Source organism: Papio anubis, chromosome 8 (assembly GCF_008728515.1).
Source record: "Papio anubis isolate 15944 chromosome 8, Panubis1.0, whole genome shotgun sequence".
Lineage (NCBI taxonomy): Eukaryota > Metazoa > Chordata > Mammalia > Primates > Cercopithecidae > Papio > Papio anubis.
The window spans coordinates 42,458,644-42,472,101 of NC_044983.1; the positions used below are offsets into that span (position 1 = coordinate 42,458,644).

The 13,458-nt window shown below is 36.8% G+C and overlaps 1 protein-coding gene across 1 annotated transcript in view; it reads right to left on the minus strand.

Annotated features, from left to right (window-relative positions):
* Positions 1-13,458, minus strand: part of POTEA (POTE ankyrin domain family member A) — a 63,717-nt gene that overhangs the window by 25,911 nt on the left and 24,348 nt on the right. The window contains exons 7-9 of the mRNA XM_031669543.1: positions 10,699-10,769; positions 8,689-8,733; positions 7,478-7,644 (exon numbers count right to left, since the gene is read on the minus strand). Coding sequence (XP_031525403.1) covers positions 7,478-7,644; positions 8,689-8,733; positions 10,699-10,769 — 283 coding nt within the window. The remainder of the gene's footprint in view (positions 1-7,477; positions 7,645-8,688; positions 8,734-10,698; positions 10,770-13,458) is intronic.

Here is a 13,458-nt window from a genome sequence, read left to right on the forward strand (position 1 = left end):
GACCTTTGCAAACGTGGGGGTAATCACAGATTATTTTGAGGTCTGCTTTTTATTTTCAGGTTTCTTTACTTTCTTCACATGCAAGGCAAAACCACTATTTTTAAAACTCTATAAAAAGTCGATGTTTTTCAATAACTCTATTGACAATGAACAAAAAATAATAATTTTGTAAAACTCCAACTCTTTTCCATCTCAATTCATTAATTTAAAAAATGGTTATGAAGTGCAAACAACATAAAAGGAAATGTGCATTCCCTGCTTCAAAAACAAGGTAATATTCAATTATAATACAATGTGTTATATAAAAGTTGATATATAAAAAGTTATATTTTAGCACAGGGAAGGCTTTAGAGAAGAGGCAAAATATAAGAGGAGCCCAACTGGGAAAAAACATTAAGAAAACCATTCTAGTCAGAAAACAGAACGTGAGCACAAAGATTAAGCACATGAAGTCTAGATGCTTATCAGAAACTTGAAAGGAAAAGTGTAAAATACCTGGAAGCTAAGAATAGATGAATGCTATGCTACATTTGAATGCTACATTAAAAAGCTGGAGTCCACTGAATATAGGCAATGACTATTAAACATGAAAATCATAATTGTAGTTGGGCTATATTTCTGTTTCTATTATTCACTATAATAATGTTTACCTTTAAATGAAGTTTTGAAAATAGCTGTGGCACATATAACATGAAAGGTTAAGTCAGGAAAATGTCCTGAGGGAGAGTATATTAGTCCACTTTCACACTGCTAAAAACAAATACCAAAGACCAGGTAATTCATAAAGGCTAAGCTGCACCTTGGCCCCTTTTAGTCACAGCTGTACCTGTAGCAGCTGAACACAGGGCACCAAGTCCTGAGGCTGCACACAGTAGCAGGGCCCTGGGCCCACCCCATGAAACCATTTGTTCCTTCTAGGCCTCCAGGCCTATGATGGGGGTGGATGCCATGAAGATCTCTGACGTGCCCTGGAGACACTTTCCCCAGGCCAGCTTGCATTCCTCCCCATATAATGGGCTGTTTTTCTTTTCTACCCCATGGTCAGACTACAAATTTTCCAAATTTATGTTCTGCTTCCTTTTTAAACATAAGTTCCAACTTAAAACTATCTCTTTGTGAATGCATAAAACTGAATGCTTTCAGAATCAACCAGGTCACCATTTGGAATGCTTTGCTGCTTAGAAATTTTTTCCACCAGATACCTGAAATCATCTCTCTCAAGTTCAAAGTTTCACAGATTTCTAGGGCAGGGGCAAAATGTCTTTGAGTCTCTTTGCTAAAGCAGAGCAAGAGTCACCTTTGTTCCAGTTCCCAAAAAGTTCCTTATCTCTATCTAAGACCACCTCAGCCTGGACGTCATGGTCCATATCACTATCAACATTTTGGTTAAAAAAAAAAAAAAAAAAAAAAATTCAACAAGTCTGTAGGAAGTTCCAAACTTTCCCACATCTTCCTGTCTTCTTTTGAGCCCTCCAAACTGTTAAAACCTCTTTCTGTTACTCAGTTCCAAAGTGGCTTCCACATTTTCAGGTTATCTTTATAATAGTACCCCACTATCCCTGGTACCAATTCTTTGTATTAGTCTGTTTTCACACTGCTATAAAGAAATATCTGAGACTGGGTAATTCCTAAAGGAAAGAGGCTTAATTGATTCACAGTTACACATGGCTGAGGAGGCCTCAGGAAATGTACAATCATGGTGGAAGGGGAAGGGGAAGCAGACATCTTCTTCACAAGGTGGCAGGAGAGAGATAAGTGAAGGGGAAAGAGCCCCTTATGAAACCACCAGCTCTTGTGGAGAACTTACTCACTATCATGGGAACAGCATGGTGGTGTACTGACCCCATGATCCAATCACCTTCCACCAGATCTTTCTCTCAACACCTGAAAATTACCATTTGACATGAGATTTGGGTGTGGACACAAAGTGAAACTATACCGGGGATATCCTTAGAAATATCTAATTTCTAAATTTCATTATTTATATTTCAAAAATAGCAATTTTTTGATTAGTTATGATTTTGTTTGAAAATAAAATGATCTCGTAAATTTTCTTCAGTTTTAGCCTAGTATTTGGTCAAAATATAAAAAGTTGGATTTTCCAGCAGAAAATTGTAATTAATTTTTAATGAGGTAAACATGCATACAATTATTACTATGATTGTACAGAGAAGAAAGTGAACAAGAAAAGGAATTTAAAAAGAGAGAATATCACTACCATATACATACATGAACTGACAAAGAGACTAAAATCTCCTACTGGAAATTATATTAGGACTTGAGCAAAAGCTTCTAAAAATACCAAAAACAGAAACAAAACAATTGTTTTTAAGATATAAATTATACAGAGAACTCTTCAGGTTAAGACAAGATTATATATCAAAAAAAAGAAGATCTTCCTGAGAGTTTTCCTTAACCGATTCATCTTGACCAAAACTTTAAAATTAAGTCTACAATATAAAAAGTTTCATTTTGAACACAGTTAATGGAAGGCAACTTTTAAATAGAAAATTTCTGGTTAAAGTTGACTCAAACTCAGGAAAGAACTGACCTGTAGCCATGTCAACAAGAAGTCACCCGAAGGTTCATAATCCCTTGGAAAAAATTTGTAAGTCCATTAAATTTGCCACTCAAATTTATTTTAGATAAAATACCAGTAAAGTTTGCAATTCCTCTGACTCATTTTACCATAATTACAATTATGATTACCAGTAAAAGAATAAATAGTGAATAACCACAATATTGGGCTTTTCTCCCTAAATAAAAAAAGATTAATATAAAGAATGTAGCATATTATAAAGAGCCAAAAGAATAATTAAAATGCATATAATTACCAGCCAAAATTGTTAGAATGAACCATGTCAAACATTTTTAAAGTGAGAATCAATCAAACAATATACCCAGGATAAACTCCATTCACTCATTTAATAAGGATTTACGGCCGGGCGCGGTGGCTCACGCCTGTAATCCCAGCACTTTGGGAGCCCAAGGCGGGCAGATCACAAGGTCAGGAGATCGAGACCATTCTGGGAAACACAGTGAAACCCCGTCTCTAATAAAAATACAAAAAAATTAGCTGGGCATGGTGGCAGACGCCTGTAGTCCCAGCTACTCGGGAGGCTGAGGCAGGAGAATGGTGTGAACCCGGGAGGCAGAGCTTGCAGTGAGCCAAGATCGTGCCACTGCACTCCAGCCTGAGAGACAGAGTGAGACTCTGTCTCCAAAAAAAAAAAAAAAAAAAAAAAAAGCATTTACTAGGTAGCTACATCCAGTATGTTAGGCCTTTTCCTAGGCAGTGAGGATATGGTAGTGAATAATAAAAATCCTATTGAAGAGAATGAGGTAAACACACAACAACAATAGATAAGGCAAAATATACAGTATGTTAGAGGAGAAAAACTAAAGCAGGAAAATGAAATGTTTATGTGTTTGAGGGGGAGGGTGGTGGGAAAGTTGGGATGGCCAGAAAAGTCCCTGCTGAGAAAGGATATTTTAAATAAAGAACTGAAGGAATGGAAAGAGTAAGCTAGGAGGATATCTGGGGAAAAAGCATTCCAGACACAGGGAACTGCCAAGTACAGAGGTGTGCTTGGAGTCTTTAAGCACTAGGGATAGATAAGGAATAGCAAGAAGTTCAGTGTGGCTGAAGCAGAGCAAAGGAGATAAGAAATAGAAGTTTAAGCAGGAGAGATAATATGGCAGATGGTGTACTGTCTTTTAGTTATTAGGAGGAACTTTGACACATACTCAGAGTGAAATGGGAGGCAATCAGAAGGGCTGGGGCAGAGGAATGACACAATTTGACTTATGTTTTAAATACATCCACTGAGTTAAGAATTGATTTAAAGGGTTTTTTTTTTTAAACCAGGACTATCAATTACCAGTCTATGACACTCATCTAGACTGCAGATGATGGTGGCTCAGATGTACAAGATATGACTGGCTTCTGGATACATTCTTCAGGTAGACCTGACAAGATTTACTGAGAGATTAGATGTGAGGTGTCAGAGAGAGAGAAAGATGAGTCAAGAATGACAACGAGGTTTTTGGCAGAGCAACTGGAAGAGTTGCCCTTAACCAAAGTAGGAAAGACTACATGAGGTGTAGATTTCAGGAAGGCCATCAGTAGCCCAATTTTGGGTCTGACAAGTGTGTGATACCCAAAGAGAGATGTCAAGTAGGCAGGCTGATATAGAGATCTGGAATTAAGGAGAGAGATCTGAGCTGGAGACATACATTTGGAAATCACTAGCATATACACAGTAGAAAAAGTCACAAGGGGCTGGGGGCAGTGGCTCACACCTGTAATCTCAGCACTTTGGGAGGCCGAGGTGGGTGGATCCCCTGAGATCAGCAGTTTGAGACCAGCCTGGCCAACATGGGGAAACCCTGTCTCTACTAAAAATATAAAAATTAGCCAGGCACAGTGGCACGCACCTGTAATTCCAGCTACTTAGGCGACTGAAGCAGGAGAATCACTTGAACCCAGGAGGTGGAGGTTGCAGTGAGCTGAGATCGTGCAACCTAACTCCAGTCTGGGCAACAGAGTGAGACTGTCAAGGAGGAGAGGAGGGGAGGGGAGGGGAGGGGAGGGGAGGGGAGAGGAGAGATAAGATTTAGGACTGAGACCTGAGAGACAACAATGTGCAAAAGGTGAAAGATGAGGAGGAGCAAGCAAAACAGACCATAATGAATGGAGTAGAAAGAAAAGGATGAGAAGCCTGAGGGAGGGAGGTCCTGAAAGCCACGCAAAGACACTGTTACGGAGAAGAGGTCCTCCATAGGGTCAAATATTGCTGACAAATTAAATAAAATGAGGTGTAAGAAAAAATGCCTAGATTTGTTACAGAAAAAATTAGTGATAACCTTGAGAAAAACAACTTTGGAGGAGTGCTGAAACTGAAGACTTACTGGCATGAGATCAAGAGTGAATGGAAAGAAAATTTGAGTTCGTGAGTGTAGACAGTTCTTTTAAGGACATCATACTTAGAAGTCATGACTGAGAATGATGTAATTTTCTTCCACAGTCATGAATAGTGATAGATAAGAAATAGTAGTTTTCAAATTTTATATAAATAGTTGAGTTTTAAATTTTATATAACAATTACACATTTTAAAGGTAATAAAAATTATACAATATGGCATTTAAAAATGCCAGACCAAGATATTACATTCTTAAAATTATAGAACTAAAAGTCCCCTTAACATTTCTAGATTACATAAGCTGATTATCATTTTGTTCATGCTTATACATAAAGACTAATACTAAAAGTTTCAAGGAGAGTATTTCTTGCTTGATAAAAATCAGCCAATTCTAGAACAGTTGATACTCATCAAATATACAAAGTAATTGATCACAGTAAAATACTGAGTTCTATTAACAGGAATAAAGTGGGAGAAATGCAGAAAATAATCTTATTTTATAAATGAAATTTTAAAAATTATATGAAGTATAATTATATGAATTATATGAATATAAAAATTATATGAAGTCACTGTTGAAAAATATGGTGAGGTGAATACTGAAATATATCCTTTTCTCAAAGGAAGGATAATGTCACACATGCAGGGCACTTTTACAAATAAGAGTCACTGCATTAGCAGCACCTTCCTTTTAGCACAAGGTCAGCACATTAGCACCTGTGGGCCAAATCCAGCCCACTGCCTGTTTTTGTAAGTCAAGTATCTTGGAACACAGCCACGCTTATTCACTCTACAGTTCACAGAGTCAAATTAGCTGGGTGTGATGTTGCACACCTGTGGTCCCAGCTAGTAGAGAGGCTGAGGTGGGAGGATCACTAGAGCCCAGAAAGTCAAGGCTGCAGTGAGCCATGATCACACAACCGCACTCCAGCCTGGGCAACAGAGCAAGACCCTGTCTCAAGAAAATAAATATATATAGTCCACAAAGCCTAAAATATTTACTAACTGGCTCTTTGCAGAAAAAGCTGGCCAACTCCTGGTTTAGTAGATGAAAGATCCTTTGATGCATTTTAATAAGTTTTACCCAATATACTGAAATGTTTATATTAAATATAGATCCCCATGCAATCCCTTGGCAATATTCAGATTGAAGATCCAATATTTCAGCACTCAGGCACTGACAACAAAAATTTAATAACTAGCAATCAAGGTACAGTGTCAATGTAGCATGTAGCTTCCATTTGCAACACAGCAGATATTACAAGAATTCTAACAAAATTATCTTAAGATGGGTCATCAAACTAAATGTTTTAAATACATTTTAATTGTGAAATAATCAGTACACTCTGGATCTAACCTCATTTTTTAAAAAATGGTTGCATACTGGCCGGGCACGGTGGCTCATGCCTGTAATCCCAGAACTTTAAGAGGCCGAGGCAGGTGGATTACCTGAGGTCAGGAGTTCAAGACCAGCCTGGCCAACATGGTGAAACCCCGTCTCTACTAAAAATACAAAAATTAGCCAGGCATGATGGCACACATCTGTGATCCCAGCTACTCGGGAAGCTGAGGCAGGAGAATTGCTTGACCCTGGGAGGCAGAGGTTGCAGTGAACCAAGATCATGTCACTGCATTCCAGCCTGGCCGACAGAATGAGACTGTCTCAAAAAAAAAAAAAAAAGGTTGCATTCTGTATTATTTTCTGGGTATGAAAATTGAGCTATTTCCTATTGATAAGGACTTAGACTAACTCCAGCTTGTTGATATAATAATGCTAATAATGCTATAATAAATGTCCTTATACATAAGTATATATGTAACATAAATATATATGTATATATGTGTGTATATATATCTATACAAATATCTTTAACATACATATATTATATATCCTTACTATGTTATATATGTGTGTGTGTGTGAAAATGCTACTAAATTAACACTCAAAATGTATTTACCAACAGTATGTGAGAATGTCTTTTTCAATGAGACCATTTCCTTTGCAGCAACACAGATGGAGCTGGCGGCCACTATCCTAAGCAAACTAATGCAGGAACAGAAAATCAAATGCCACATATTCTTACTCATTAGTGGAAACTAAACAATGAGAACTCATGGACACAAAGAGGAGAATAACAGACACTGGGGCCTACTTGAGGGTGGAGCATGGCAGGAGGGAGAGCACCAAAAAACTACCTATCTGGTATTTTGCTTATTATGTGGCTGATGAAATAATCTGTAGCCCAAACCTCCATGATACAGTTTACCTATATAACAAACTGCACATGTACCCCTGAAGCTAAAATAAAAGTTCACTAAAAAGAAAAGAAAATGCTTTTTCCCTCACATTTGCCAATACTGGTTATTTTTCAAATAAATTAATGACTGGAAAAAATGGTAACTCATTGTTTGCTGATTTTCATTTTTCTGATTACCAGGCAAGGCTGAATATCCTAGTAAAAGTATAAAATTTGTTCATCATGAATATTAGCCCAAATTAGGATTAGTTCAAAAGCACATAGTTATTTCCCATTAAATGTTGCCATAGGCTTACCTGTGATACTCTTCATTCTCAGTGTCAGGAAATTGCTGACTTTCAGGTGTTCTGCTCTTTCTTTGTGGAATTAATCCATCATCACCATTGCCAGCAGCAGCACCATCAGTCAGGTTTTCTGGTAATCCCACATTATTACTTCCGTGCTTCTTCATTTCTTCTTCAGCCTTGAGTGGAAGTTTGATATTAAGGATGGTTATTCCTTTATTGAATAAAAAGAACCTTTTTAAATTGATTTTATCAATTGACTCAGTTTGCCATTATTTTAGTCATTAAAAATATTTCACACTTAAGTTTAATCATATATACAGAACTATTACCATATAATTTTAAGATGTAATTATATCATTAGTATATCATTGAAATTTTTGTAAAGTTTGCTTCATTTCTGTTTGACTGAATAAAATAGAATTTTTCAAAATTCAAAAAGGGCCCTCCTTCATTTTGTGCTTTTATTCCCAACCACTCTTCAGAATCTTATATATGTATTTACCCCATTTGACTCGTGGGAACACACAAATAAAAAGACAAAGATGCAAAATGTGTCTTCTTCTGTCTTTACCACCTAGATCTTACATTAAGCAGTCAGATTTAGAGGATGAGACACTGTGGGGCTTCAGGAATAGAAAGGAAGATTGCCCTTTTCTGCACTGAGATATTCTTCTCCCCCACTGCCTTTGATCATTCTTTTTTCATTTGGTTCCTGGGATATCAAAAACATGATGGTGCTCACTGAAACATGGGAACCAAAGTTCGCCACAACACAAGGAGCAGAGTGAAACTGCTGAGGTACAAGCGTGGAATTCCAGAAAATGAGATGCTCCCCAAATTTCACATTCAATAGCCATACAATTTTCTAGCTGGAAGATACACAGAATAAGAAATTATCTTCTTTAGCCACATTATCTATTGATAATCAGACTAAAACCAAGAAAGATAAAATGATTGATCCAAAGCTCCTAAAGTGGCATTACCTAGCATTTTACGGCACCATTCAGGATTATTCCATAATAATGAAAGAATATCTCTAGGGTTTGTATCTCTTTAAAACTCAATGTACAGAATTCTTTCTGAGTTAAATATTAAATTTTTCACTGATGATTTATGCTACTTACATGATAGGATCATGTATGCCTAAACTTACTACACTTTGTTAAACAACATAATGTAAAAATCTAATTCAACAGAAACATTTGAATATAAAGGTATACCTCTCTATCACAATCCTTATTTATTTCTGGTTCTTGAGACATTTTCTGCAAATGCAAAAATAGAAGGTTAATTTGCTTGTTGTATTTCTGTGATGTCTCCTCTTTTGGAATGCATGTTTTTAAAATAATTTTATTTTAAGTAATCAAGTATGGACAATGAAAAATTAGAAAATAATTAAAATTAAAATTTAACTGTTAAAATAAATAATAATTAAAATTAAGAATTAACTTTTTAATCTATGTTCAGCTACTGCCACATCACTGGCTTCTGACTAACATGTGAAAAATAATTCACCTTAGCCAAAGGGAGAAGAAAAACATGAACCAGCAAACTTAACTTTGTCACCATTTGTTTGGACTAAACTTAATTTGTTACGTGTTAAATCTACCAAAAATGAATTAGCAGATGATTTGTAGTGTTGCAAAGGCTTCCTCACTTGAAAAGAGTTTACCTCACCAAACCCTAACTAGTGAGCCCCTAGAGTGCATTTAAGTGCTTTTTAAAAGATTACTAACTGGATTGTAGGCACGCTTTAAATTATTAGGAGCTGAAATCAACACCAAACAGAAAGAAATGCAAATTCTTAAATTTTAATTGAAATTATATGCTGTAATATGATAGTGTTATGTATCTAGATTATCTGCTTAAGTCCAGTTCTAATATATTCTAATGTGTACTAATGACAGTGGATAAAAATTTTAATAATCTGTACTGATTTTCTGCAACTGAAGTAAGTACAAATGTTATTGTGTTTCTGCACTAACATCAAAAGCAAAATATGATTCTTGTAATAGGCAGTTGGGTTGCTTTTATGACCTGGTTCCCTCCCTGAACAGAAACGCTGAGGTCAATGAGAGACCACAAGGCAGAATATATCTTTAACCTTGGTATCAGTGACTGGCAATATAAAACTGCAGATTTTCAATCACTGGCCATGATTACTTCTTAACCATGAATCCAGCTCAGGGACCATCAGTGTTACATTGTTCATAATTCTATTGCTTAATAATATAATCCAATAATTGATGTTACTCTGTGGCCCAGGCTGGAATGCAGTGGCACGATCTCGGCTCACTGCAAGCTCTGCCTCCCGGGTTCACGCCATTCTCCTGCCTCAGCCTCCTGAGCAGCTGGGACTACAGGCGCCCGCCACCACACCCGGCTAATTTTTTGTATTTTTAGTAGAGACGGGGTTTCACCATGTTAGCCATGGTATGATCTCCTGACCTCGTGATCCGCCCGCCTCGGCCTCCCAAAGTGCTGGGATTACAGGCGTGAGCCACGGCGCCCGGTCGATGTTACTTTCTTTATCATGCTAAGGTGTTGTAAAAAGAAAAGAACAGGCCGGGCGGGGTGGCTCAAGCCTGTAATCCCAGCACTTTGGGAGGCCGAGGCGGGTGGATCACGAGGTCAGGAGATCGAGATCATCCTGGCTAACATGGTGAAACCTCGTCTCTACTAAAAACACAAAAAAATTAGCCGGGCGTGGTGGCGGGGCGCCTGTAGTCCCAGTTACTGGGGAGGCTGAGACGAGAGAATGGCTGAAGTCGGGAGGCAGCGCTTGCAGTAAGCAGAGATCCCACCGCTGCACTCCAGCCTGGGGGACAGAGCAAGACTCTGTATCAAACAAACAAACAAACTAAATAAATAAATAACAAAGTTCTGTTTTTTTGTTTTTTTTTTTTTGCCTCTATTCCAAAAGGAAAGATTAGCTATAAGCTAATCAAAAAAGCAGGTAAGAATATTTTAAACAAGAACATCTTAAATTTAATAGTGGGTTATAATGTTTAAGTTAAATAGCAAATATTAAATTAGAATCTATTGATTCTTCTGTTAATGAGATTGCTACATTTATTAAATTTTAAGAATCTATTAAAAAATTCTTAAAAAAAAGAATCTATTGATTCTCAAAACCTAGTCTGAAAGGTAATTTCATTTGGACTACCTAATATTATTAAAGCAAAGAAAACAACATTAAATCAAAAATTTAAATTTAAAATTTTCCATGCCTCTGGCTGGCTATTTTCACTGCCTTTAAGCCTTTGTGACTCTTCCTCTGATGTCAGCTTTAAGTCTTGTTCTGTTGAGAAATCCATATATTCAGTTAAAATGAACCACTTAGAACAGTTAAAAACTACATTTCATTTTATTTCATAAATGGAGCATTTAAATGAAGCTTAATCTTTCATGAAATAGTTACTTAGGAAATAATTCTCCAAAACTTCAACAAACCACTTGGTCATGTCACCAGATCGAAGACATACAAACACGTCAAACATTCACTCACAAATTCATCCACCCAACATAAATGAACAAAACCACCAGAAACACAACTTTAAAATACAGTAGAAACATATAAGGTAACACAGTATGTTGTTCTCCACTTCCTAATAGTACCTTACAAATGATTTCCAAAATCACTGCTGATACCTTTATTAGTGTACAATGTCTTCCTAATATCTAAAATGTTTCCCTCCACTATTCTGACAATTTAAAACAATGCTATGTGAAGTCTTCCTTGATTCTGCATGTCTTTCCCCAGATAAAAAGGTACCTCCTTCTTTGAGGCTGCCTTGGTACTTCACTGATTTTTCTACTGCATCTTTACCACCTGAACTGTACATTATTCCTCCACATGTCTGTCCCCTCTGCTCCAAGACTGTCTTGCACATCACCTTTTATAAACAGTCTTTATTTTACTCAGAAATTTCTTATTGAGTCCTGCTACATACATGCTAGGCATTAGGGTTTAAAAAGAATGAAAATAAAGCATATCAGGGATGGCTTTTCTAGAACACATGCCCAAGCAGAGACTGAAATATTGAGGCTAGCCAGATTAAAAGCGGTAGAGGGCAGGAAAGGGTGACAGTATGCCAGGAAGCAACAAGATAGGGAGTAAGGCCTGCAAGAGTGAATGTGTATTTGCCTACAACAGAAGGATGAGTGAGTAGGACATTACCAGCAGCTCAGTAATGCCAGAGAAAGGGCGCACAGGGAAAAGGGCTAAAGATGGAGAGTGGGGCAGAAGTCAGATTATGAAAGCCTGATGTGTAATTTTAAGATGCTTGGACATTAATGTTCAAGAGTAGTCTCGTTCTATCTGCATTAGATATAAATCACTTTAAATGCCAAAACCAATATTCCTAGTGAGCCAATAGTCATTAAGACAAGGTGACAGATAGCTCTTGTGGACACAGCTGAGATGTTACTATGTAGCAAATTCTCAATAATTCTCATGAGCACTTGGAAAGTCAATTCTATAATAAGTCAAAGAAATTACAATAAATCACTTAATATTTGGTTTGGGAAGGTGCTTTCTAAAGTTATAGTGCATACGAATATAATTCATAGTTGTGAATTCAGAGATGTGACAATAAAGCAATGAAACTACACTGTGTTTGAGTCAGTAATCTTTAGATTTCTATCTCATCTAATCCCACCCGTTCTGTAAATTCTAAGTATAATCTTGGTACTCACTCTCAAGTTTACGTTAAATACTAGCCTATAAAAAAAAACTCTTTCTCTTACTTCTTTTTGTTATTTATATGTTGCTTTTTTTAAAGGAAGAACACAAAAATGCCCTGCTAAAGGGATTCTGTTTGGTTGCAGGCAGAAAGAGGGGAAAAACAGAAAGCACATTTTGCAGAAAATGATATTTTAGAAGTCAGAACTATGACATGAAGTCAAGCAGGGCACTCTAGGACTGAATTTGCTGTGCTTCTTTAATACACTCCTTGCTCTCTTTCTTTTCTGGCAGCCGTGACTCACACAGGTCATGGAGACTATCATTCCCTAAGAGGAACACAACTCTGATATTCATCTTTATCTATTAAGTTCACCTATCCCAATTCTGTGGATGCTGACTTTCGGTCACTGATGGTGATACACATGGACATTTTCATCAACTTTCAGATTCTTTGATCTTTGACAAGTCTTGTTACTGAGAGTCAAACTAGTAGGATGTGAGTTATAAATGCTGGTTATCCAATTACCTACTCAAAATATCCTACATGAATATTCCATTAAACATGCATAGGAAAAAAATGGTCATTCCTGCTGACCTGCAGCTCTTTGCTCTTCTGTATTCACCAGAAAATTTCCTACTCCTTCCTCATGTCAGGTTAAATACTAGTGTACGACCTGGAAACCTGCGAATCATGTGACATTTCTCTCTGTCCCCCAAGCCTTTCTCATTCAATTATCACTAAATCATATTGACTATACCTCTCTTCTGCCTCTGCTTTATATTCCCACTGCCACTGGGAACATAAACTTTACAAAATGACTTTTATTTAAAAAAAATCTGCCAACTATTAATGTTATTTCTTACTTGAAAAAAGAACTTAAACAAATAAAAAGGCATAACACCAAAAAAACAAAGGCCAACATTTTAAAATGAAAAACTGAGATTCCTAACTTTATTTATTTTACCACAGATGGGTAAAAACCTTATAATACATTGATACTAGTCCAAGGATATATGACAGAAAGTATAGCTGACTATTGCAAAAGCTTCCTTTGTCTCCTGGTTTCTTTACATGGTTACCTTCCATCAACCTCTATGAGGGGTCACAAACTATAGGCCACAGGCCAAATCCAGTCTGCCTTATGGTTTTGTAAATAAAGTTTTATTGGATCTCAGTCATGCCTATTTGCTTACATATTATCCATAGTTGCTTTCACACTACAACAGCAGGGGTAAGTAGTTATGACAGAGACCACATAGTCTAAAATATTTCCCACCTGGTCCTTTACAGGAAAAGCTTGCT